General features: G+C 42.2%; 2 protein-coding genes across 7 annotated transcripts; one reads left to right on the forward strand and one right to left on the reverse strand.

Annotated features, from left to right (window-relative positions):
- Positions 1-509: 509 nt before the first annotated feature.
- On the reverse strand, positions 510-7,109 carry CDC26 (cell division cycle 26). 4 transcript variants are annotated; one of them, XM_043567314.1, is made up of 4 exons: positions 6,920-7,109; positions 4,943-5,051; positions 4,305-4,426; positions 510-940 (listed from the first exon to the last, which is right to left on the reverse strand). In XM_043567314.1, the coding sequence occupies exons 3-4, from the start codon at positions 4,383-4,385 to the stop codon at positions 764-766; spliced, it is 258 nt and encodes an 85-aa protein (XP_043423249.1). In that variant the 5' UTR covers positions 4,386-4,426; positions 4,943-5,051; positions 6,920-7,109; the 3' UTR covers positions 510-763. The 4 variants fall into 4 exon arrangements, with proteins under 4 accessions (XP_043423249.1, XP_043423252.1, XP_043423250.1 ...); XM_043567317.1 differs by lacking the exon at positions 4,943-5,051 and adding an exon at positions 5,094-5,209 and having other exon boundaries at positions 6,920-7,062; XM_043567315.1 differs by lacking the exon at positions 6,920-7,109 and adding an exon at positions 6,515-6,869.
- A 37-nt stretch (positions 7,110-7,146) lies between these two features.
- Positions 7,147-23,607, forward strand: PRPF4 (pre-mRNA processing factor 4). Of its 3 annotated transcripts, none has more exons than XM_043567311.1 (14): positions 7,147-7,275; positions 8,023-8,200; positions 9,250-9,436; positions 12,941-13,028; positions 13,547-13,626; positions 13,799-13,892; positions 14,355-14,449; positions 15,613-15,671; positions 16,601-16,724; positions 18,326-18,415; positions 21,333-21,455; positions 21,565-21,672; positions 21,763-21,881; positions 22,401-23,607. In XM_043567311.1, the coding sequence occupies exons 1-14, from the start codon at positions 7,249-7,251 to the stop codon at positions 22,592-22,594; spliced, it is 1,566 nt and encodes a 521-aa protein (XP_043423246.1). In that variant the 5' UTR covers positions 7,147-7,248; the 3' UTR covers positions 22,595-23,607. The 3 variants fall into 3 exon arrangements, with proteins under 3 accessions (XP_043423246.1, XP_043423245.1, XP_043423247.1); XM_043567310.1 differs by having other exon boundaries at positions 7,160-7,275; positions 8,020-8,200; XM_043567312.1 differs by lacking the exons at positions 7,147-7,275; positions 8,023-8,200; positions 9,250-9,436; ... (1 more) ...; positions 13,547-13,626; positions 13,799-13,892 and having other exon boundaries at positions 15,574-15,671.
- Positions 23,608-24,059: the final 452 nt, after the last annotated feature.

Genomic DNA, 24,059 nt, shown 5'->3' on the forward strand with positions numbered 1-24,059 from the left:
CCTCCCCTCCGATTCTAAATTACCCTCTCAGATTAGCTCCTGGTGGCAAAAGCTCTTAGGCAAGTTGGAAAAGGATGGCAAATTGGAATGATGGGAATATTGTTAGCATTCCTATTATCATGTTTCCCTCCACTGCCTGTCCCCGCCCCCCCCCCCCCAAATTATGCCCAAACTAGCTACAAAGCCATTCTGTAAACAGATTCTGGAAACCCACAGCTTGATCACATTTATACAAAATCACTAGAATCTAATCTCCACAAGGGCAGAGATCTTGGATTTTGTTCACTGATGTTACTAAATGCCTAAAATGGTCCTGGCACATAACAGAAACTCAATAAATACTTGAAGAGACAAGTTGAATGAGTCCATGACAGGGATCAACTGCAAGTGTCCTGTGTTTAGCCACTCAGTAAAGGTGGGAAGAATGATGTCACCTCTTGGAGCAATTACCTTTCAAAGTCTTGAGGTTAACAGTACTATTCTTATACTTCATTAAGGGTGTTGCACACTTTTCCAAAAATAGATTTATTTTTAAAAACAAAAGTCAGACAAGTTTTATAGAGTCAAATTTTCCAGAGATAAACTAGAGTTTGGATTTCCACTTAGAGTGAAAGGTAAGCATTAGTTATCTCATGCAGAAGTATTTCTCTGCAGGAGTAAAACATTCTGCTTGACTTCAAGCACTCAATTCTCTAAACCGTATTTGTACTTCTGCCATCATTTTACTCCATTCCAGGGCTCTGGCATGCAAGATAATCTGCCTCTAAAATTCAAAACTTCCAAATTGAGATGAACGATTGTTAGGCTTGGGTTGGGGTTTATAACCAATTCGATCATTAATCATTTGTTCCCGGTTCTTGGGGTCACTGCTGAGCCCAATGGCACCTTCTCCATCACTGATTCCTACGACATCCACTTCTTCCTTTTGTTTCTTACGGTTCTGAAAGTATAAAAGTTTTAGGATTTAGGCAACATTCTTTCCATTACCAAACATTTATTTAGCACCTACCATGCACTAGGCATACGGTAAAGTCTAGGGTTAGGGTCTATGGAATAATAAGCTGAAATCCTAGGTTTAAATGGATCATAAGGGTAAGGGGGATACAGGGATATAGTGATAAAAGATATAACCCCTACCCTCCAGGACGTCACAGTCTAACTGGGAAACAGGTAAACAGACAGTGACAACACAGGGTGATCGTGGCTATGACAGAGGCAAGTCCACACTACCAAAGAGACACAAAGAAGGGAGAATTGGGTGTGCAGTGGTACAGCTTCAGAGCAGGAAGCTGCAATTAGAAAGATAAATAATAATGAGAAGATGGATGTTAGCTGAACATGCTGTGGTCATCATTTCACAATATCTGTCAATCACACCATCATGCTCTACATCTTAAACTTACAGTGATGTATGTCAGTTACTCCTCAATAAAACAAGAAAAAAAAAATAAGAGTTGGTAGACAAGAGGGAGAGAAGGGTGTTTCAGTAAATGTATTATTCAAGAGAACAGATGGAAAAATTAAGTGGTAAAGCAATAACCACCAGAAATTAACAGTTTCCCTAACACCATGAGATTAAATGTAACACAGGAATACAAGGTTTTGTGCTAGCTTATCAAAAGGCCTGTGTTTCAAGGTTTCATTTCGTTTTCAGGTAAAAGGGTTGGCTCTTACATCACAAGTGACTGCAGAATTCAAGTCAATGTCTTAGTTTGGTCACTTTTTTTTTTTTTTTTTATTTAAGTAATCCCTACACCCAACGTGGGGCTTGAACTCACAACCTCGAGATCAAAAGTTGCATGCTCCACCGATTGAGCCAGCCAGGTGCCCCTCAGTTTGATCATTTTCAAAGACAGACTAACCCTGATCCCATAACTACTACTACCTAACTATAAAGATGGTATTAGATAATAACATTCCCTGAGAGAATGAACAAATGTTTTACCCAGTGTGCATTAGGAGAATGACTACTCTAGCCACTGGAATCCCCACTATTATTCACCACTTACTAATGAACTCCGCACGTAAGTGCCAAGATCATAGAAGTACACTGAATAAGATGTTACTTTATACATATATATGTATGTGTGTATATAAAATGACCTTTCCGAGTTACTCTCTAGTTAGTCTACGTTACCAACAAGTAACATTACAAAGTTCACCCCAAATACCTTAGTGAAAACAGGTTAAAAGGCAAAGGATACTATCATTTTATAAGCCATGAGAAACTGAGAATGTCCAAATGGAATGAAATCATTTAAAAGGCTTCCCACCATGAATAACTGCTGACTGTTTCAGAATCCAGAGTCATCAAAATGGAATTAAACTAATTTCAGTAACAAATGAAATACCAGTTTCTATTGGTTTCATTTAAATTTAGTTTAAGGCAAAACTATTCCTAAGTTGCTCTAAAACAGGTCAAACTCACTGGATAATTGCCTTTAGTAGAAAGACTGACTCAATAGTGAGCTGATTCTGCAGAGTCAAAGTTCAGTATGCCAACACTTTATGAGACTCATTCCAGCTGAAGTTTAAACCATACTGAAAGGGCATTTCAGGGAAAGAGAACCGAGAGTGCAGAGGCACTGAGATTAAAGATAACTTGTCAGTGGAAGATAAAGTGGAGAGATGAGCAAGGACTACGCCACAAAGGGCCTTGTACACCATCCTAAGGAGTCAAGGAGTTATTCTGAGGGTTACTAAAGAATTTAAGTCTTATCAATGGACATCTAATACTGGGGGATAAGCTACACTTAGAAATACATACTGAGGGGCACCTGAGTGGCTCAGTCATTAAGTGTCTCTTGATCTCAGCTTAGATCTTGATCTCAGGGGCATGAGTTTAAGCCCCACGTGGAGCCTACTTAAAAACAAAACAAAACAAAACATACGGAGTTCCTACCATCATACCAGACGCTGGGATCTCAACAGTGAAGCAGACAGACATGATTTCTACAATCAAGGCTCCTAATATAAATGCTTTTACAATAAGCAAATCATTGTAAATTATAACAAATGCTGTAAAATAAAAGAATAGAGTGCTTTGAGAGACCCTAATGAGATGGTGACAGCATGATGGGAATGACACCCTTAACTTGGGATAGGTCAGAAGCAGCATCTCAGACTGAGAAAGTGACATTTAAACACACATGAAGAAAGGGGGAGAGGAAAATAACATGGGCAAAGGCCACGAGTGATAAAATAGCTTGGCATGTTCAAGGAAATGGAAGAAAGCCAGTGTGCCTGGGGTACAGAGACCAAAGCAAAGAATGCCAGGAGGTAAAACCCGAGGGGCCAGAACATACCAAATCTTGTAGGCCATGGTAAGGAACTGAGATTTTATTCTATGCACAGGAAACCATGAGTAGTTTTAAGCAGGGGAATGACATGATCTGAAAATTTTTAAAGATCATTCTAGAAACCTGATGGAGAATGGATTAACGAAACCAAAATGCAAGTAGGAAGACCATTTAAGATGCAACTGAGATTGTACAGAGAGAGACGATGGTTACTTGGACTGGGGTTGTAACCGTGGAGATGCACAGGACAAAAATAAAGGGTAAGGAAAAGCTAGAACTCAGGAGTGACTCCTAGATTTCTGACTTGAGCATCTATATAGATACCCACAAGGGAACACTGAGGTGGAACCGCCTTGAGGAAAAAAATCAAGAGGTTTTTTGTTCTAACGTGTTCAGTTCAATAGGCTGAACAGTGACCTCCAAAGCTCTTTGGTCCTAATCCCTGAACCTCTAAATGTTGCCTTACATGGGAAAAGGGTCTTTGCAGATGTGATAAGGATCTTGAAATGGAGACATTATCCTGAATGATCTGGGTGGGCCCTAAACGCCATCACATGTGTCCTTGTAAGAGAGGGCCAAGGGAGATTTCACAGACAGAACAAGAGAAAACAATGTGATCGTGGACACAGAGATTGAAGTGATGTAGCCACAAGTCAAGGAATACCAGTGGCTACCAGAAGCTGAGAGTCAAGGAATGGATTCTCCTCCAGAGCCTCTCGAGGGAGCATGGGTCCTGCTGACACCTTGATTTGGGACCACTCACACTGATTTCAGATTTCTGGCCTACAGAATGGTAAAAAAAAAATAGATTTCTGTTGTTTTAAACCACCAATTTTGTGGTAATTTGTTATAGCAAGCCACAGGAAACTAACACATGAAGTCTGAGATGCCTGTACAGCATCCAAATAGAGGTTTCAAATAAGCTATTGGTATAAGCATCTGGAGTTCAAAAGTTAAGAGCTATTGTTTTAAATATCCCTAAGGGTTCAAAAGTTGTATTCTTACCTCCAGGTCCTTTCGAATGCTCTCAAACTCCTCGATGTCATCAAGCTTCAGCTCCAGGCGGGTTGGTTTTCGCCGCAGCATAATGAGATCAACCCCAAGGGCCAGACCCAGTGAACTGTCAGCTGTTAGAAATAGCAGAGGAGGAAAAACTGGAGGGAAAAAACCTCAGCTACAAATACAAGATCAATTTGTCAGCATGCATGCTAAATGACTAGTGATACAAAAGACTCATCTGGGTTCACACAGACACTTTGATGTCATCTGATGTATGATTATTACATGATGGAGATCTGTAACTCCGCAATTCCAAAAAAAACAGTTTTCAAGGAAAAAAAAAAAAGGAGCAAAATGCCTATAAAAGAGAATTCTAGGCAATAATCGCCTTAATCTTAAGCTCCAGTCACATTTAAAGAAACATTCCACCTTAGAGAATAAAGTTAAAATATCCCATCTTACAAATAAATTAAATAAATAAATAAATCATCACATCTTAATTCGGTATAGTTAGTGGGAGAGTACACAGCCGTTAAATTTGTTCAGCTCTGTGTGAGAACTGTAAGAGATTTGCGAATCTGTAAGAGATTTCCTGAATACTGAAATCAGTTTACTAAATTTTAGGCAAACTCCATATAACTCACAATTCACGGGGTTATCCGCAGGGTCTAAATAGGTCCTAAATGGACAGGTCGTTCATTAAACAAACACTTCTTGTGCTCCAGCTACAGAGTTAAAAGGCATAGTCGCAGTCTGTGGGGAAAACAAACACGTAAACAGAAAATTGCAACATACTCTAATAAGATGATGAGGATAACACGATGGCACCACACAGGCACCCAATCCAGTCTGGGCAGAGCGTGGGGAAGATAGGGATGTGGAAGACTTCCTGGAGGAGATCTCTAAGCTGACTTGTGAAGGGCAGGCAGAGAAAGGAGGGTAAGGAAGGGCATTCCAGGCAGAGAGAACAAGTACGCAAAGAGGCTCAAAAGAACACTCTGAAAACCCAAGGTAATGCTTATGCTAACAAAAAGCAATTTCCTTAAAGACAGTGAAACTCCCCAACTGAGTTCGCAACCTGTTGAGGGCAACATCTTTATAGTCTCCATTGCCCCAAGTAGTGTGAATCTATAATAACCAGTCAGTAAATGTGTTGTTGAATAAACTAAGACACCCCAATTAGACGAAATGAACTTTTCTTGAACGCTGTGCTACGCTTTTCCACTCCCCTTCTTTGGACTTTTATTTTAACACAGAAACCCTCTGAAGCTGACAAAATTAGCTCTATATTAAAAATGAAGTTGAGGCTGTTCAGTGTGGTTAATAAATGTCAGCCTCCTATAAAAACTACATGGTGAAAATTAAATGAGAATGATGTAAGTGAAAGCTCCTTTAAAGTACGTACAATTACAGGGGCGTCTGTCTGGCTCAGTCGGTAGGTAGTGCACACATAGTCTTAATCTCAGGGTCATGAGTTCAAACCCCATGTTGGGTGTGGAGCTTACTTTCAAAGAGTATGTACAGATATAAATTATTATTACATCTATCTAGGAAGTAGCTAGAGACTCTGAAGTATACGAAGGAAGAAATGTATCCTCCCTGGAAGCTTGGAACAGAACCGGCTGGCACATTACATTTCAAAATTGCTTTGTATGAAATCAAATACTATCTTGAATTCAATGTAAACAAATGGTAGAGGAAGCCAAAGTTCCAAGGGGGGAATAAGGGAGGAAAGAATATTTAAAAGGAAGAAAAACCCTGCTGTAGGTTTTCTTCACTTTTCTGCAAACTGTGAAAAGCTCGCCACTAGGAGGCAGTACAGAGTAACGGGCAAAAGCGCTCCCTCAGGAGGCCAAAGGGCAGGGGGCGAGATTCTAATGCCACACACCACTGATCTTGGACAATTAGTTTCATCTTTCACTGGCCCTTAGTTTCCTCGGGTTTCTGTACTCTGTTGTTGCATAGATTGAACGACGTAATGCACACCAAGTTCCTAGAACGTGAGTTGGCATTTAGTAAACACTCAATAAACAATAGCTATTATTATTGTAATTGCCCTTGGGGAAGGGGGGGGGGGGGCTGTCCAGCTCAAGAAACACCAATAGTTTAAGCATCTCCACCCCCAACACGGGGGCAAAACCTTTGCCTTGTTACCTCCGATGTCCCAGCACCCAGCGGAACCCAGGGCCACGCAGAGTTGCCTGGGCTCAGTTTACCTGACGCTTTCGTGGGCATCATCTCACTCGGAGTCCGACACAAAGACCGGGCTGAATACAAACTTCAACAAAAGCAGGCCGTACCTCCTCCTCCGGGTCTTTATTTTTACTTTGGCGCTAGAGGGCTCTTTGAGCCCAATCTGTCGCCACTGCTCAAATACACCAAAAATTCACCCAACTCAGAGGAAGGCCCTGGGACGACGTCCCCACAGCGGAGAACAGCACTCCCTCCGCAGCTCCAGAGCGGCACTCACCAGTCCAGGGAGAGGGTGTCCATGGCAACATGGCCCTCCGCTCAGGAGGCGTGAAACCCCTCTTATTAGGGCCAAGAGCGACAACCGGCCTCGGAAGCCCTCCATTTGCTACCGGAGTTCAGCCCAGGGCCGCGCGACTCGACGCACCTACCTCTTTTCAACCCAGCTCAGCCTCTTCCCGGAACCCCGGCGCCCCCCGCGAGTCTCCTGCTAAGCTCACTGGACTACACTTCCCAGACTGCTCTGGACTTCCCTCCTGCAGAACCTCGTCCTCCGCCCGCTTTCCTCAGAGGCTCTTCGATTGGCGCCACGACTCTCGCCTACTACGATTCCCATCATGCTACCCGTCACCCAGGACGCTGCGTCGGCCCTCGGCCCACTTCCGGTCGGTGACGTACTTCCGCTTTGCTGGGCGCGCGGTGGACGGTCTGAAACGCAGATCTCGGCTTCGGCTGGGGTTTCGCGGCTCCAGACCTCAGCATGGCTTCCTCACGAACCTCCTCCACGGTACGGATGTCAGCTCACTCCGGCAAGAAGCGCGAAGGGGGCTGGGAGGGTGTTCTTGGGGGTTGGGGCCGCTCGGGAACGGGCTAAGGCGGTGGAGGACTGGGGTGAAAGGCTGCGGGACTCGGTCCTGCCTTAGCGCTGCAGCGTTTTCCTGATCTCTGGGTGCTTGCCTGTGTTTTAGTTGATTTGCATCTCTCACTACAGCCCCTAACGGTAAATACCTCTTCCGACTGGTCCAAAAACGGAGCTCTGAAAGGGAGTAGTGTTGTGGCCCAGATGTATGTCTGTGTCAGACTTCTTAATTGTAATAAGGCCTTCAAACTTCATGTCTGTTGCCTTACGACTGAAAACGTTTGAAATGTGTAGGCCGGTAACTAACTTGTTCCCCCTTAATAATTGCGTTGGTTATTTGTTATCCTTTCCCTGTGATGAGCCGAAGCCTCGGGTGTTTCATAAAACCCAAGAAGAGATTGCCACCGAATGATGTAAACATGTGCCAAAGCAAACCTTTGATAGAAAAATTACCAAAAGTAATTCACTAGTTTTTCCACCCTCTTCCTATCTGCAAAACTTAAGTGATTAAGAGACCCCCCCCCCTCCCCGCCCCACCCAATCAGTGAAGATACCTTAACTGGTGTCCAGCTTGTCCTTTGGGGAGGAAATAGGATTGAAGCTCCATCCTTTGGGGGAAGCCTAGTGAATTGCTAAGACTGAGCCTTAAGTTAATCCAGGTCTTTGATTTAGCAGGCAACCAAAACTAAGGCACCTGATGACTTAGTTGCTCCTGTTGTGAAGAAACCACATATCTATTACGGAAGTTTGGAAGAGAAGGAGAGGGAGCGTCTGGCCAAAGGAGAGTCTGGGATTTTGGGAAAAGAAGGACTTAAAGCTGGAATTGAAGCAGGAAATATTAACATAACCTCTGGTAAGATGCAAATTGTGAGTCCCTCATTATCTTTGTTTTATAATGTCAAAAAATTCTCAATTAAATTTGCATCTTTATAAGGCCATCCTTTGCCTACCCCAGTTAGCAACATCCAGAGAGACTTTTTCTTAAAACCTTTTATACAGTTTTTCTCCCATTCACTTGTTAGTAATTTTACCAGGAATTTATTCAGTGTATATTGAAGTTTATTTATTTTGAGAGAGAGAATTCGAGTGGGTGGGGCCCTGTTCAGCACAGAGCCCGATGTGGGACTCAAACTCATGAACCTAAGCAGAAAGTAAACCTGAGTTGCAAGCTTAACTGACCCGTACACCCCTAATAAGTATGTGTTTGGATTCAAATTGATTCCATTTGTCTTCTGAAGATCTAACATAGTTCTGGCATTGATTTGAAGCTACTGTGGTTTGTACCATTCTCTCCTTTTAGTTCTCCAGTTTTTGCACTCAATGAAATATGTTTTTAAGTCACAAAACTAATAGTTATTTTTATTTTGAAAGAAATGAAACTAGAAATGTGTGAAGTAGAAAATGTTGTAATCCTTCTTAACTGGGTTTTTCAATAATTTAATAAAGCTGTAAAAATTTGTAATTTTTTTCATAAATGAAATTGTGATGTACAGATTGTTTTTATTTTTTATTTTTGAGAGAGAGAGAGAGTGAGTGCACGAGCAGGGGAGGGGTCAGAGGGAAGGAGGGAAAGAAAGAATCCCAAGCAGGCTCCACACTCAGTGCGGTGCCCGACATAGGGCTTGATCCCACAACCCCGGGATCATGACCTGAGCCAAAATCAAGAGTCAGACAACTCAACCGACTTGACCACGCAGGCCCCCCCAATTTTCCTGTCTTTTAAAGCTGTGCCATTTAGTTTTTTGTGTTTGACACAATCTAATAAACTGAGAAACAATAAACTATGAATTTATGTACTAGATTAGTTCCCAGAGGTATACACAGACTCCAATTGTAAGACATTTTTTCTCCTCTTTGAAGAAGATCTGGTGATTATGCTGATATTGCCTGTTCTTTTTATAGGAGAGGTGTTTGAAATTGAAGAGCACATCAGTGAACGACAGGCTGAAGTATTAGCCGAGTTTGAGAGAAGAAAGCGAGCCCGGCAAATCAATGTTTCCACTGATGACTCAGAGGTCAAGGCTTGCCTTAGAGCTTTGGGGGAGCCCATCACACTCTTTGGAGAGGGTCCGGCTGAAAGAAGAGAAAGGTGCCCTTTCTAAATTTTTACCCTCATCTTTAATCACAAGGTTCTACTTTCCAATTTCAGTTGATATTTGTAGTAAAACTTTGATAGAACGTCTTAGGTAATGTTAATAAAATATCTTACTCAGTTGTTTTTATATAGTGTAGCCCGTGATCTAAGTAGGCCAGTTTTTTACTCCATTACTAATTTTTTTTTCTAAACTATGAATATGGTGTTAATATACGAACCCCCCTTCCCCAGTATGGAATTATGAGTTGGGTAAATATTTGTTGTCGAACTTGGAACATTTAGACAACACTCTTTCTTTGTCAGTGACATAAAACATAACGATAAGTACTTTTTGGTTATTATTGAAAGGTTATTCTTCAGATGATGTTCCTCTTGTGATTTTAAGGTCACAGAGTCTCTTAGTGACAGGCTAGTCATACACAGTTATGAGGACCTCCCTTGTCTTTCTGTCCACTGTCCCATCTCTCCCTTTCATCATTTTTTTTCCTGGTTTGCATGGTCTGTGCATTTAGTCACTAAACCTCTCCCACTATCTCGTGTCCATTAAATAGAACCAATAATGTTGGGCCTGTTTAAATAACAAGGGGAAAAAAAAACAACAACACTGTGTACCAACCCAGTATCTTACAAAACCAGGCTGGCTGGCCACAAGGTGGGAGGAGCGGAGAAGAGGGGGCAGCTCTGGGCAGGTAGCTGGGGGCCAGGAAGGGCTAAAGGACAGACAGAAAAGGCAGCTCCCAGATGGGAGGGGGCTGGTTGTCCTAGTGGGGGAGGGGTGCAAACGGTATTTCAGAAGAGTGGAACTTGGGGAGGGGACCAGTCAGTGCTTTATCTACCAGAGCACAGTGTTGGAGGAGGTGCTCTGTGTCACCGCTTGCCTACCTCTGGCACTAGGAGAACTGAGCCATGAGCCCTGAGTATGATGAGCTCCTCTGAAGCATGGATGACAGCCTGCCCCTCCTCCCCCCCCCCCCCCCCGTCCCCTTTTCCTTGAGGCTCAGCTACTCCTCACTTACTGCATTTACTTTCTTTGGGCCCTTACCCCTCATTTATTCATCAACAAACCGACCACTGCCACATTGAAATTGCTCTTTATTAAGGTCACTAATTTATCTTTACTAAGAATAGCCCGGGTACACTGTCAGCTACTCCCTCTTTGAAACACTCCCTTTCATAAACCAAATCCTAATTTTTCTCCTATTTCTCTGGCTAATTCTTCTAAGCCTCTTTTTTTCCCCTGCCTAACCTTTATATACTGCAGTTCTTTGTCTTGATTCTACACTCATCCTGGGCGATGAGATCCACTCCCGTGGCATTGTTTACCACGTATATTCTGAGGACTCCCAGATCCCTATTTGTAGCCTAGATATTCTGTAGGTACTTCAAACTGGACATGTATAAATCAAACTCATCTGTTTCCCTCCCTTCTCTTATTCTCCTTTTAAATAACATTACCATTCACAGTTTTCAGTTGTCTTACCTCCTTTGTAATCCGTCAGCAAAATCTAGTCTGTTCTAGATTTGTGCCCAAATGTACCTCTTTTCTCTACCTTCATTGCTTTCACACCTAGATGATTGTAATAGTCCCAGACTTGTGGTATTGCTTGCTTATAATCCAACAGTGTCTTATTAAACATAGAGTAGGGGTGCTTGTGTGGCTCAGTTAAGCATCTGACTCTTGATTTCATCTCAGGTCATGATCCCAGGGTCATGGGATCGAGCCCTACCATCAGGCTCCTGACTGAGCATGGAGCCTGCTTGAGACATTTCTCCCTCTCCCTCTCTCTCCCCACACTCCCTCTCTCTCCCTGTCTTTCCTCCGTCTCTCTCACTCTGTCTCACTCAAAATAAATAAACATTAAAAACAACAACATGGAGTAAAAAAAACTGTGGATCATACTCTTTAATCTTTTGTGCCTCTCTTCCCCAATTTAATAGACTTAGTAGCCTTAAGGGTCTTCCTGGAATACTCAAACTCTTTTTCTGTTTTTCCACTTAATTTTTCTTTTTGCCTTTTTTTTTTTTTTCAATGTTTGTTCACTTTTGAGAGAGAGACAGAGTGGGAGCATTGAGGGGCAGAGAGAGAGGGAGACACAGAATCTGAAGCAGGCTCCAGGCTCTGAGCTGTCAGCACAGACCCCGACGTCGGGCTCGAACCACAAACCATGAGATCAGGACCTGAGCCAAAGTTGGATGCTTAACCAACTGAGCCACCCAGGCACCCCTCCCCTCTCTTGCCTTTTAAAGCCTTTTTATTCTTTTGGTTTCAGCATAAATGCCACCTTCTCAAAGAAGACTTTTATCACCTGACCCCTTATAAAGTAAGCCCCTTCTTTATTACCTCTCATAGAATGTTACTCTCTCAACAGCATTTACAAAGAGTATACTTTTAGTGTTGTTTATCTTGCAACCAACAGCAAAGTCTTACTATGGCGACCCTTAGGTGAATGTCTCGAGTCCCTACTGCCTCTGTCTTAATTCAGACCACCATTAAGACTCTGGGGATTCCTAAATAGTAGACTGATTTCCCTGCCTTTATTATTCCCTCTTCAGTCCATTCTCTCTACTTCCCCAGGGATCTTTCTCAAAGGTAAACCGTCTTTACCATGGCATGAGGAGCTCTTTGTGACCTGGCCCCTACTTCTGTTTGTAGCCCTAGCTTTCACCAGCCCTTTTCTGGCACTCGGTGCTCCAGCCATACTGAACTATTTGTGATTCCAAGTTCAACATGTTTTGCTGTCTCCAGACCTTTGCATTTGTTGAACCCTCAGCTTCAGTTGTCCTTTCCCATTCTTGACCTGTCGACGTTACTAATTGAGGACTCAGTGTAGGGAACACCTCTCTGAAACCATCCCTGATTTTCCCTTCAAGCCTAGGTTAGGTATTTCTTTTGTTTCCCCTCAGTGCCCAGCACTTACCACTGTCAATACTTACTATAACGTATTGTGGTTCCCTGTTACTTTCTGTCCATCCACCTTCTCCCTTCTCCACCCCCGTTCCCAACCCCCAGGATTATGCTACTTGGAATGAAGAACTGCTACTTAGTAATTTTTGTACACTTAGCACCTCAGTGCATAATCCGGCACATTGTGGCATGGAGCAAAGGTTGGCTGTCTTCACAGACCAAGTGGTAGCAGTGTTGGGGCTCGTTGACTCTAAACTGAAAACAGTAATTGCTTATAGTCCAATTTAAGCAATCTCTAAATAAAGAAGACCGAGTGAAAGAAATCACACTAGAGGGATGCCTGGGTGGCTCATTTGGTAGAACATGTGACTCTTGGTTCTTGGGGTCATGAGTTCGAGTCTCACATTGGATCTAGAGATTACTAAAAAAATGAATAAACTTACAAAAAGAAAAATCATGCTGGAAGTTTAGGCATGATATGACTCTTAACATTGCCTTAAATGGAGAGAGTAGGGCAAGCTTTCTCCCTTCTTAGATACATTTTTCCTAGCTTTATCTCAACTCCATTTAAATTCTGATCTTTTTTGTTACAGGTTGAGAAATATCCTCTCAGTGGTTGGTACTGATGCCTTAAAAAAGACCAAAAAAGATGATGAGAAATCTAAGAAGTCCAAAGAAGAGGTAAAATATGTCTTTGGCGTCAGTAATAAAATGAAGGAAGTGAGGGGTTAGTTCTCTCATTTTCTGTTTTCAGGGTTTGCTTTGCTAGAGGGAAGGGAAGTTTTGAGGATTCTACCATTCAGGAATAGTTGTTGACCATAGTTTGTGGTTCCTGTGTGGGTATAAATGAAGGTAGGTAGGTTTCAACACATGGAAAAAACCATAGCATTCCTAGTGTAACTTCTAACAAGGAACCGGAAGCCATCCAATAAGAGTTCATAAAAACACAGTAGAGGGGCACCTGGCTGGTTCAGTCAGTGGAGCATATGACTCTTGATCTCAGGTTTGTGAGTTCAAGCCCCACATTGGGCATGGAGCCTACTTTAAAACACACACGCAGTAAAAAGCACACACACCTGATTTCATCCTATGACTGAACTAATTCACCTTTTTTCTAGACAGTTACAATAGAGAACTGACAGCTATGAGGAGCAGGAATGCTTCAGACTTAACATTTCTGCTCTTAATTTAAATTTCAGTATCAACAAACCTGGTACCATGAAGGACCAAACAGCCTGAAGGTTGCTAGACTGTGGATTGCTAATTATTCGCTGCCAAGGTACAGAGAGCCTCTAGAAGGAGAAAGAAGTATATTTTTTCTTGTTTTCTCTTAAGCAGTGATGATCTGTTTTATAAAGACTGGTGGTTCTTAAATGAAACTGATGTTTGGAATACTTGTGTGGACCTTTGTTTCCAGTCTGTCTGTTCACAGTAATGTTTCTGTGTCACAGGGCAATGAAACGCTTAGAAGAGGCCCGTCTCCATAAAGAGATTCCAGAGACAACGAGGACCTCCCAGATGCAAGAGCTGCACAAATCTCTCCGGGTAAGATGCTCTCAGTGATTGTATAATATATTAAGGGCTCTTAACTACACATTAGATTTCCTAGTTCGGCCTGGCTCTTGGAAGGTACAGGCAACTGTGGCAGTTAAGGTGGCAGGAACCTGCTGTAATGAGGACTTAACAGAGGCCTGTGGGTCTACACTTCAGTTCCCCTTGAATCAAAGCTGTACTTTAGCTCTCTCTATGGTTTTCCTGGGTGTGTTGAGCTGACACAGAAACTAGTGATACTGCTAGTGTAAAAGACAGCATGTGAGTTCCAGGTGAGCCTTAACTCCATTCGTTAACATAAGTATCTCCTAACAACAAAAGTGTAAAAGAATCTTGTGGGGGGTGGGAGGGTGGCTAAAACCAGAAAGTTGTTTTTTTTTATTGTGGAAAAACCAAAAAACTCTTGGATCAGCCTATTAATGATTACTGTTTGTCTTTTTTTTTTTTTTTTTTAAGTCTTTGAATAATTTCTGCAGTCAGATTGGAGATGATCGGCCTATCTCCTACTGCCACTTTAGTCCTAATTCCAAAATGCTGGCCACAGCTTGTTGGTAAGTCCCATTTTACCGTGATATTTTTTCCTAAATGGAGGATAGGTTCGGGGGGTGGAGGATCAGCCTTTTTCTTAGGTGCTCATTTCTGTGTCCTTTTCCTCTGCTTCTCATGATCATACCAAACTAGAGATGCCAGTACTTTCCCCTTATATTATACAAGATAGTCTGGGTATAATACTTCTGCCTGTTCACAAGGGACACCAGAGATCCATGACACGTCAGTCATGCTCTTGATGCTAGCATTTTGGAGCAGATAAATAGTGGATTTATAGACTTACCAGTATCCACACCTCAGTATAGCTTTTCTTTTTAAGTTAGATAGCCCAGGTAAGGTACTCTGTAAGCTTCAGTTGCCTTATGTGTAAAGGAGGATGAGATAACGTTGTAAACCATTTTACCTTAGTAGTGCGCCTTATGTGGTAAGGACTCAGTAAACACGAATTACTGTTTGTTGTTGTTGTTTTCTAGTTATTGCCACATATGCAGAAAGCCCTTAGGATGTGATAATTTTGTTGTTCTATTTAGTGATTCAGTTATTTTCCTGGGACATGGCCATCAAGTGAGAAGAGAAACTTCCTTACTTTGCATGCACAGGAACTACTTGACTAGATAGAAATTGAGCCTGGTTCAGGAGAAAGCGAAGGACCTACACAAATCCCCCTGCCTCTCCAAGCCTCCGCTACCTTCCTTAGAAGTAGAAATGATCATTCCCACATTATGTACCTCACAGGTCTATTATAAGGATCACTGAGATGATAGGAATAAAAGTAATTTGTTGGAAATTTTCTGAAATAAAGTCTTTTTAAAAAATTTTAGGGACTTTGTAAGTAGTAAAGTGCTCTTCATATTTAAGGAGTTAGTATGATTATTAATATTACTGTTGGATAGTTTAATTTGTCCTATTTTTCCTCACCGATCACTCTAGATGTTGAGGAGAATAGCTTGTGCTATATTAACTACAGTCCTGTAGAGGCCTCGGGTTCCGTGAGACGTGCATATAGCTTTCTTCTGTAAACCATCAAACGATAAGCTTTCTTTTTCTGTGTGCCACTGTAAAGTTTTTTGGGGGTGAGAAGAGATTGTGCTTTAGGAATGTTACCAAGGTACCTTTTCCTTCCCAGACCAACCCTGGCTGAGATGCTTTCCTTTGTATTTGATAGGAGTGGGCTTTGCAAGCTCTGGTCTGTTCCCGATTGCAACCTCCTTCACACTCTCCGAGGTGAGTTAGAATCTTGTTTATATGTCACTCGTTTTCCCAGCATGAACCCTCTTCAGACAGTGAAACTAATACTCTGCCTGACACTCAGACCCAGTGCAAGATTAATTTTTGATTTGAATTGACAGGGTTTGGTTTTCTCTGACCACAAGGTGGGCACATAATGACCTTATACACAAACCACTATTCTCTTGTGTACAACCCCACTCTGGCATTGTACAGTCTCTAGACCAAATAAATAAAGGTTGTTCGTGTTTTGCACCTTTTTTATTTTAAGTTTATTTATTTTGAGAGAGAGGCAGTGTGAGGGTGAGGGAGCAGAAAGAATCTGAAGCAGGCTCTGCATTGTCAGCATGGAGCCCGATATGGGGCTCGAACTCAGGAAACCCTGAGATCATGACCTGAGCTGAAATCAAGAGTTGGACACTTGACCGACTGAGCCACCCAGGTGCCCCTTTGTTTTGCTTTTTTTAATGTAATTTAAATGTTTTGTTTTAAGTTTATCTTTTATTTTGAGAAAGAGCATGAGTGGGGGAAGGGCAGAGAGGGAGGAAGACAGAATCCCAAGCAGACTCCACTCTGCCAGTTCAGAGCCCAGAACAGGGTTCAAACTCAACTGAGATCATGACCTGAGCTGAAACCGAGAGTCAGACGCTCAACCAACTGAGCCACCCAGGCACCCTTGTGATTTAAATATTGATTTAAATTAAAACAGTTTTTTTTTTTTTTTAATAGTTGAGTAGTCACTTTACTACTCTTATCTGTCCACATGTTCTCCAATACTTGTCTGTGTTACTCATCATAGTCTGTTTTCACACATAAATTATAAGGAGTAGGGACCCGCTTCTGGGAAGGGAGGGGAATAAATAAAAAAAACAAACAAAAAACAACGAGTGGGGACCCTTTAACTTTCATCTCTTACACCCCTTCAGGCCATAACACAAACGTAGGAGCAATTGTATTCCATCCAAAATCCACTGTCTCCTTGGACCAGAAAGATGTCAATCTGGCGTCTTGTGCTGCTGATGGTTCTGTGAAGCTTTGGAGCCTTGACAGGTAAATATTACTGTTCTGTCGATACTGCAGTCACTAAGGTAAATAATTGCTTGGTTGGTCCTTGGGACCTGAAAATCTGGCATTTAACTCCAGAGATGATCTTGAGAGTCCAGGGAGCTTGGTGTGAATGTGGAATGTAGGATTTCTTTCTTAGACCTGTTCTCACCAAAGGAGTTGGGTCCGGTTTTTCTTGTTAACTTTGGACCTCGATTTTTGCCTCTAACATAGTGGCCATTGTTTTCCCACTCCAGTTATTCTGGAAAGATATATTTGCACCTCCTATGCAATACATTGACATTGGAGAAATGCACCATTTGGTAGATTGACTAAAGATAATATTCTTGGCAGCACATTGGTTCCTAGCAGATGGGCACAGGGGAGAGGAAAGTGAAGTTCTGTCTGACAGTCTTGCCAAGGAACTGATGTCTCCTCCCAACTGCTTCCTCCTTTGCCTAGCCTGTATTCTCCCGTTATAACAGTTGATGTTGTTGTTGTTTTTAACATGTTTATGATGGTTGTATTCCAAAAAATTCTTGAAAGCACTTTGCTGGCTAAAAGAAATCTGAATTCAGTTGCTTAGTTGTTTTTTTTTTTTTCTTTGGGAAAGCACATGAGACTTTAATTCCAGGTTTCTGTAGAGGGCTAATTAGTTTCTCCATCCTTTGCCAGATAGGGTCTGTCTTCTGAGCAGAGCAAGTTTTAATTGGCTTCATATCACTTAGCAATATTTGTTCCCCTAGGGCTTTGATTAGCTCTATGTATGCACATTGACAAAGTTCCCTTTTTAATTGCCCTCCTTAGGGTTTGTGTTTATTTCCTTTCACTGGTGTTTCAGAACTTTTTTTCTGTGATTACTGGGGAGGAGAATTTAATGGTTACCAAAACGAAACTAAGCGTCTATTTAGGAGTTCCTTTTTTCATGTGGATCCTTCAACAAGCTAAAGTTTGAGGAAAATTTATCTGTAATCCACTTGCACCAAAACTGTTTGATTTCTGTAGCTTCATATCTCTATCAAAGTATGTTTTCTTTCTACAATCTTAACACTCCTTTGGTGTAAGGAGACTATTTTGCTTGTCAGGCTGAATTATCTTTTATTTTTCTCTAATCGTAAATGAGAATAGCATTAAGAGTTGATTATCGGGGCACCTGGGTGGCTCAGTTGGTTGGGCATCTGACTTAAGCTCAGGTCACGATCTCACAGTTCGTGAGTTGGAGCCCCGCATCAGGCTCTCTGCCCCTTCTCTTTCACTGTGTCTCTCTCTCAAAAACAAATAAACATTTAAAAATTAAAGAGTTGATTATCACAGTGAATTGAGATATAGAAAGATAGATAGTTGTTTATCGAAATACTTTGGGCAGTTTTGCCTTGTAAGCACATGAAATAGTCCCAAGTCTTTTAAAACTTGGGAAAGTAACATAAATTGTTCCTTAAATTAAAAAAAAAAAAAAAAAAAGCCCTGCATTTTTAATAAACTATGAGTTTAGTTACATAGTCTCTTAAATCATACAGAATGGGTACATCGGTCACAACAGTTAACAAATTCAATGAACATTTATGACTATAAAATAGCTCACTCACTTGTATTTGTTTCTTTTTCAGTGATGAACCAGTGGCAGATATTGAAGGCCATACAGTACGTGTGGCCCGTGTAATGTGGCATCCATCAGGACGTTTCTTGGGCACCACTTGGTAAGCCATCCTGTTCTGTTCATACAGGCCCATGGCATGTTGTTAACCTTTACGACTAACTGCCAAGTAAATTTTAAGAACAGAAATCTTCAGGTAGGATTTTCTTGGACTGCAATGACTCAAAATCCGAAAAGAGTGTTATAAAGTTATTGCCAAGTGTATTTGCTTTTATTTTTTTCTTTAGTTTTTTTTTTTTTAATGTTTATTTATTTTAGAGACCTAGCAGGAGCAGGGTAGGGGCAGAAAGAGAGAGAGAGACCCCGAACCCTAAGTGGGCTTCAGGCTCTGAGCTGTCAGCACAGAGCCTGACACAGGGCTCAAACCCATAAACCTCAAGATCATGACCTGAGCCGAAGTTGGGTGCTTAACCAACTGAGCCACCCAGGTGCCCCCAAGTGTATTTGCTTTTAAATTGCAGTTAATCAGAAATTTCAGTCACTAATTGCCAGAAAACTAGAACTTTCACTTTTTTTCTTTTTTAAGGGATTCGGGGAGGGGCAGAGAGAATCTAAAGCAGGCTCCATGCTCATCGTGGAGCCCAATGCAGGGCCCAATCCCATGACCCTGGTGTCATGACCTGAGCCAAAATCGAGTTGGACGCTCAACCAGCTGAGCCATTTAGGTGCCCCATATTCTCTTTACCAATGTTTTGTTTTGTTTCTGCCACACGTTGTATTGTAATCTCTCTGCTTACAAATCAGTCTCCCTTTCTGGAGTACCTGGCTGGCTCAGGCAGTAGAACATGTGACTCTTGATCTCTGATTTATAAGTTCAAGGCCCATGTTGGGTGCAAAGATTACTTAAAAATAAAATCTTTAGGGGTGCCTGGGTGGCTCAGTCTGTTAAGCGTCCGACTTCAGCCAGGTCACGATCTCGCGGTCCGTGAGTTCGAGCCCCGCGTCAGGCTCTGGGCTGATGGCTCAGAGCCTGGAGCCTGTTTCCGATTCTGTGTCTCCCTCTCTCTCTGCCCCTCCCTCCTTCATGCTTTGTCTCTCTCTGTCCCAAAAATAAATAAACGTTGAAAAAAAAATTTTTTTTTTTTAATAAATAAATAAATAAATAAATAAATAATAAAATAAAAGCTTTAGAGCCGTCTGGGTGGCTTAGTCGGTTAAGCATCCGACTTCAGCTCAGGTCATGATGTCACAGTTTGTGAGCCCTGTGTCGGGCTCTGTGCTGGCAGCTCCGAGCCTGGAGCCTGCTTTGGATTCTGTGTCTCCCTCTCTCTCTGCCTCTCTCTGGCTTGTGCACACAAGCACTCTCTGTCTCTAAAATAAACGTTAAAAATTTTTTCAAAAAAAAAATAAAATCTTTGTTAAAAGAGTGCAAATTGGTTTCCTTTTCTGGTTCTGTAAGTTCATTGAGGGCAGAATGTGTTAAAGAACTTTTTAATTGAGATGTAATTTACATGTAATAGAATGGACTTATTTTCATGCACTCATGTAACCCACATTCCTTTTAATAGAATATTTCCATCACCCTAGAAAGTTCCTTCATGTCCCTTCCCAATGGACTCCCCCTTCCAGAGCAACCACTGATCTGATTTCTATCGCTGTAAATTAATTCTGTCTGTTCATACTTTATGAATTTGTTTGTGGCTGGCTTCTTTTAGTCAGTATAATATTTTTAAGATTCATTTATGTTGCGTGTTTCCTTTTTTTTTTTTTTTAATTTTTTTTTTTTTAATGTTTATTTATTTTTGAAAGACAGAGACCAGAGACAGCATTAATAGGGGACGGGCAGAGAAAGGGAGACACAGAATCTGAAGCAGGCTCCAGGCTCTGAGCTGCCATCACTGAGCCCAATGCGGGGCTCGAACCCACAAACTGCTAGATCATGACCTGAGCTGAAGTCGGATGCGTAACTGACTGAGCCATCCAGCTGCCCCAGAAGCTTCTTTTTATTGCTGAGGAGTATTCAGTTGTGTGACTCTGCCATAGTTTACTTATCTGTTGTCTTACTGAAGGACATTTGGGCTTTTTCCAGGTTTGGATCACTCAGAATAAAGGTGTCATGAACATTCTCATATAGTGCTTTATACGAACATGTTTTTGTTGTTTAAGGTGTTTTTCGTTTTTTGCTTTTTTACGTTTGTTTAAGTAATCTCTACCCCAACGTGGGTCTTGAACTCATGACCCTGAGACTGAGTCACGTGCTCCACCAGCTGAGCCATCCAGGTGCCCCTCTAGTTGCATTTATTAAAGAGACTTTGTTTTCCCTATTGAAATGGTTTTAGTGGTCTCATTTGAATATCTTTGACCAAAAATGTGTAGGTCTCTTCCTATACTTTCTCATCTGTTGCATTGATCTATTTGCTTATTGTTCTTTGTCTCCCCAGCATCAGTTGAAGGCCCAACAAATAGTCAGTGAGTAAAAAAACTTAACAGTTGAACTGAGAAAGAAAGAAGGCAACAGCCTTTGCTGGGCCATTCTTAGGAAATTGTATTCTTAAAATAGCCACTGAAGTAAGTTACTAGGAAGTCCATGGTTTCCCAGTTAGCACTCAAGACAGATATGCTTAGTTGTTGAGGTATTGTTTATACCAGAAAAGAATTTCTTGTTAATACGGTTGTACAAGTAGTTTCAGAAGCATAATTTAAGTTACAAGTGTTTTTAAGACATTGTAGCAGGGGCGCCTGGGTGGCGCAGTCGGTTAAGCGGCCGACTTCAGCCAGGTCACGATCTCGCAGTCCGTGAGTTCGAGCCCCGCGTCGGGCTCTGGGCTGATGGCTCGGAGCCTGGAGCCTGTTTCCGATTCTGTGTCTCCCTCTCTCTCTGCCCCTCCCCCATTCATGCTCTGTCTCTCTCTGTCCCAAAAATAAAATAAACGTTGAAAAAAAATTTAAAAAAAAAAAAAAAAAAGACATTGTAGGAACTGAGTATCTGCTAGTTAATTTCTAATTAATTTTTTTTGTAGCTATGACCGCTCATGGCGCTTATGGGATTTAGAGGCTCAAGAGGAGATCCTGCATCAGGAAGGCCACAGCATGGGCGTGTATGACATCGCCTTCCATCAGGATGGCTCTTTGGCTGGCACTGGGTAAGCCCTCTTCCACATAGCCAGGGGCAGCTAAGTGGTTCGCCTCTTATGTATGCTTGCTTCCACGGAGAAATGGATTCAGAGTGTTCATTTATAAATTCTTTGTCAGGGGACTGGATGCGTTTGGTCGTGTTTGGGACCTGCGTACAGGACGGTGTATCATGTTCCTAGAAGGCCACCTGAAGGAAATCTATGGAATAAATTTCTCCCCCAATGGGTAAAATAAACTCATTGAATGACGGGAGGGAAGGGTTATTGGTCAGAATGTATCTTTGTTTCTGACTTCGATACTACACCTGATCCACAGCTACCACATTGCAACCGGCAGCGGTGACAACACCTGCAAAGTGTGGGACCTCCGGCAGCGGCGTTGTGTCTATACCATCCCCGCCCATCAGAACTTAGTGACCGGTGTCAAGTTTGAGCGTAAGTTTTCCTCCCGGTTTGCCCGTTCACAGGACAGGCAGATTGTACTTCACGGAATCCAGGCTAGGCTTTGGCTTCACTCGGAAGTGTGACAGGAGAGGATTTGGCCTCTGGTGAAGAAGGAGCAAATTCTAATTTCTTTCACCGTAGCGTATTTTCAGACACAGCTCTGGCACAGCTTGCTTCTTGTTTCAGGAAGTAAAGAAGACTTTTCATAAATGCTTTGAGTCATTTTTTTTTTCCATGAAAGTTGTAAGCACTGAATCCTTAATATTACTGTGAACAGATTGTCAGGGAAAAAGCCAGAAGAACTTAATAATGTTACTTGTTTCCCTAAGTCTGCTTGTAGTCCCTTTTTCCTGGAGGCCTTATAGGAATGTAGATGAGAATGTTGGACTTTTCCAAATGGGGAAATCCCTTCTTTTTCAAAATCATGTGTTCTAGCAGATTTTTGTGCTTTTATTTTCTTTGCTCTTTTGATATGTGAATTCCTCAAGCAGCTCCCCTTTTCTCTTAAAGCTATCCATGGGAATTTCTTGCTCACTGGTGCTTACGACAACACAGCCAAGATCTGGACACACCCAGGCTGGTCCCCACTGAAGACTTTGGCTGGCCATGAAGGCAAAGTGATGGGCCTAGACATTTCTTCCGACGGGCAGCTCATAGCCACTTGCTCTTATGACAGGACCTTCAAGCTCTGGATGGCTGAATAGGCAGGACCGTGGAAAAAGGACTCTAACCTCAAGCTCTCCCTTAAGAACCATTTTCAAAAGAAAGGGATTGATATTTTTTGTCCTATCACGTTTTTTGCCAGTTATCGTGTGTAGACCCTCTAAAGAATTGGATCTCCGGGCCTCCCTCCACTCCAGGTAGGCAGCCAAGTCTCTGGGTGTTGATGAACCCATTTCATAGTTGAAATTTTAATTTTCATCTTCAAGCCCTGCCATGGACTGCGTAGACATTGTTTTTGTTAATCTTTTGTTTGAATGCCTTGTTGCCTCCTTCACAGCACTCAGGATTGTGACTGGCTCCATTTTTAATTTTGAAACTTGGCTTTCCATTACATGGTACATGCTTCAGGACTACATGTGACCCACAGAGCAAGGTGGCTGGCCCGTAGTCTGGAAGCCCTCAACTTAAGAGGCACTTCTCACCACACACCGGTTAACCGATGCCTGACAGTGGGAACCTTTCCTCTACCTTGAGAAGGGAGATGAAGAGGTAGACCACAGCTGTGCTCAGAGCGATGCAGCAAAGATTTTACCTCTTCCTGTTGAGTTCAAATGGGATGCTCACTGCAACAGGAAGCTCAGAACTGAACATTGGCCCTGTCAGAAAATATCCTCCATTTTGCTCTGAAGTTTGGCATCCTTCGTGTCAGCCCAAAGCTAGGCCATCGTGTCAAGATGCAGTGAAACTTGTAGGACACAAACGTGAAGTCTGTGTTGTGCCACCTCCTCTGTGTTGGTTAGAGGACGCACCCTGTGTGTCCAGGTGACTGGAAAAAACCCTAGTGGACATTCCTGAACATAAACCTTTTCTTTTTTTCTTTATTACACACTTGCTACAGAGTAAAATTCTGTCATAAAAACTGTCCTTTAAAAACTTATTTTGTATCGTTAAGCATTTTCTGAATCGCAGCCATCGGTCCATAGAAGCCCCCCCCCCTTTTTTTGTTGTTTTTGGTTTGAGATACAACGGATGATATTAAATATGGCTTATTCCAGTTCCAGTCTCCTTATAGTTTTTCGTAGAGACTGTTGGACTGTGGGCCAGACTAGCAGCGAGGCGTGTCTGGACTCTGTCATTCGTGCTCCTTGGTCCTGCAGTGGTACCTTCACCTCTGTCCATCCCAGATGTCCGGCCACTGAGCACTGGGAGGACACGGTCCATTCTCACAAAATACAGGAATTGGGAAGAAGAAAGGCATTTGAGAAGGGCTTCTATGATGGCTTTTCCTTAAATGTTGAAAACACTTTTCATTTGCAGTTCTAGAGAGCTTGACAGTGGCTTTGTCTAACTCTCCTTGGCAAACTGAGTGTGTGATGATATAGCTAAATATTCTGTTTCATTTAATTTTAATTATAACCAGATAGTTGCATCTTTTGAGTACCTGTTAAGCTTCTGAATTACCAGCTCTATCCCCTCTTGGGCACTTGGCATTTCACTATTATTTAA

This window comes from Prionailurus bengalensis, chromosome D4 (genome assembly GCF_016509475.1).
Source record: "Prionailurus bengalensis isolate Pbe53 chromosome D4, Fcat_Pben_1.1_paternal_pri, whole genome shotgun sequence".
In the NCBI taxonomy this organism is placed as follows: Eukaryota; Metazoa; Chordata; class Mammalia; order Carnivora; family Felidae; genus Prionailurus; species Prionailurus bengalensis.

Excerpts from the sequence above, each read along its gene's own strand:
- CDC26 (XM_043567314.1), bottom strand. The coding sequence starts at position 4,385 with ATGCTGCGGCGAAAACCAACCCGCCTGGAGCTGAAGCTTGATGACATC. Across the intron at positions 941-4,304 it reads GCATTCGAAAGGACCTGGAG|AACCGTAAGAAACAAAAGGA; the intron begins GTAAGAATACAA and ends TTATACTTTCAG.
- PRPF4 (XM_043567310.1), top strand. The coding sequence starts at position 7,249 with ATGGCTTCCTCACGAACCTCCTCCACG. Across the intron at positions 7,276-8,019 it reads CCTCACGAACCTCCTCCACG|CAGGCAACCAAAACTAAGGC; the intron begins GTACGGATGTCA and ends TCTTTGATTTAG. Across the intron at positions 15,672-16,600 it reads CCTCCTTCACACTCTCCGAG|GCCATAACACAAACGTAGGA; the intron begins GTGAGTTAGAAT and ends ACACCCCTTCAG.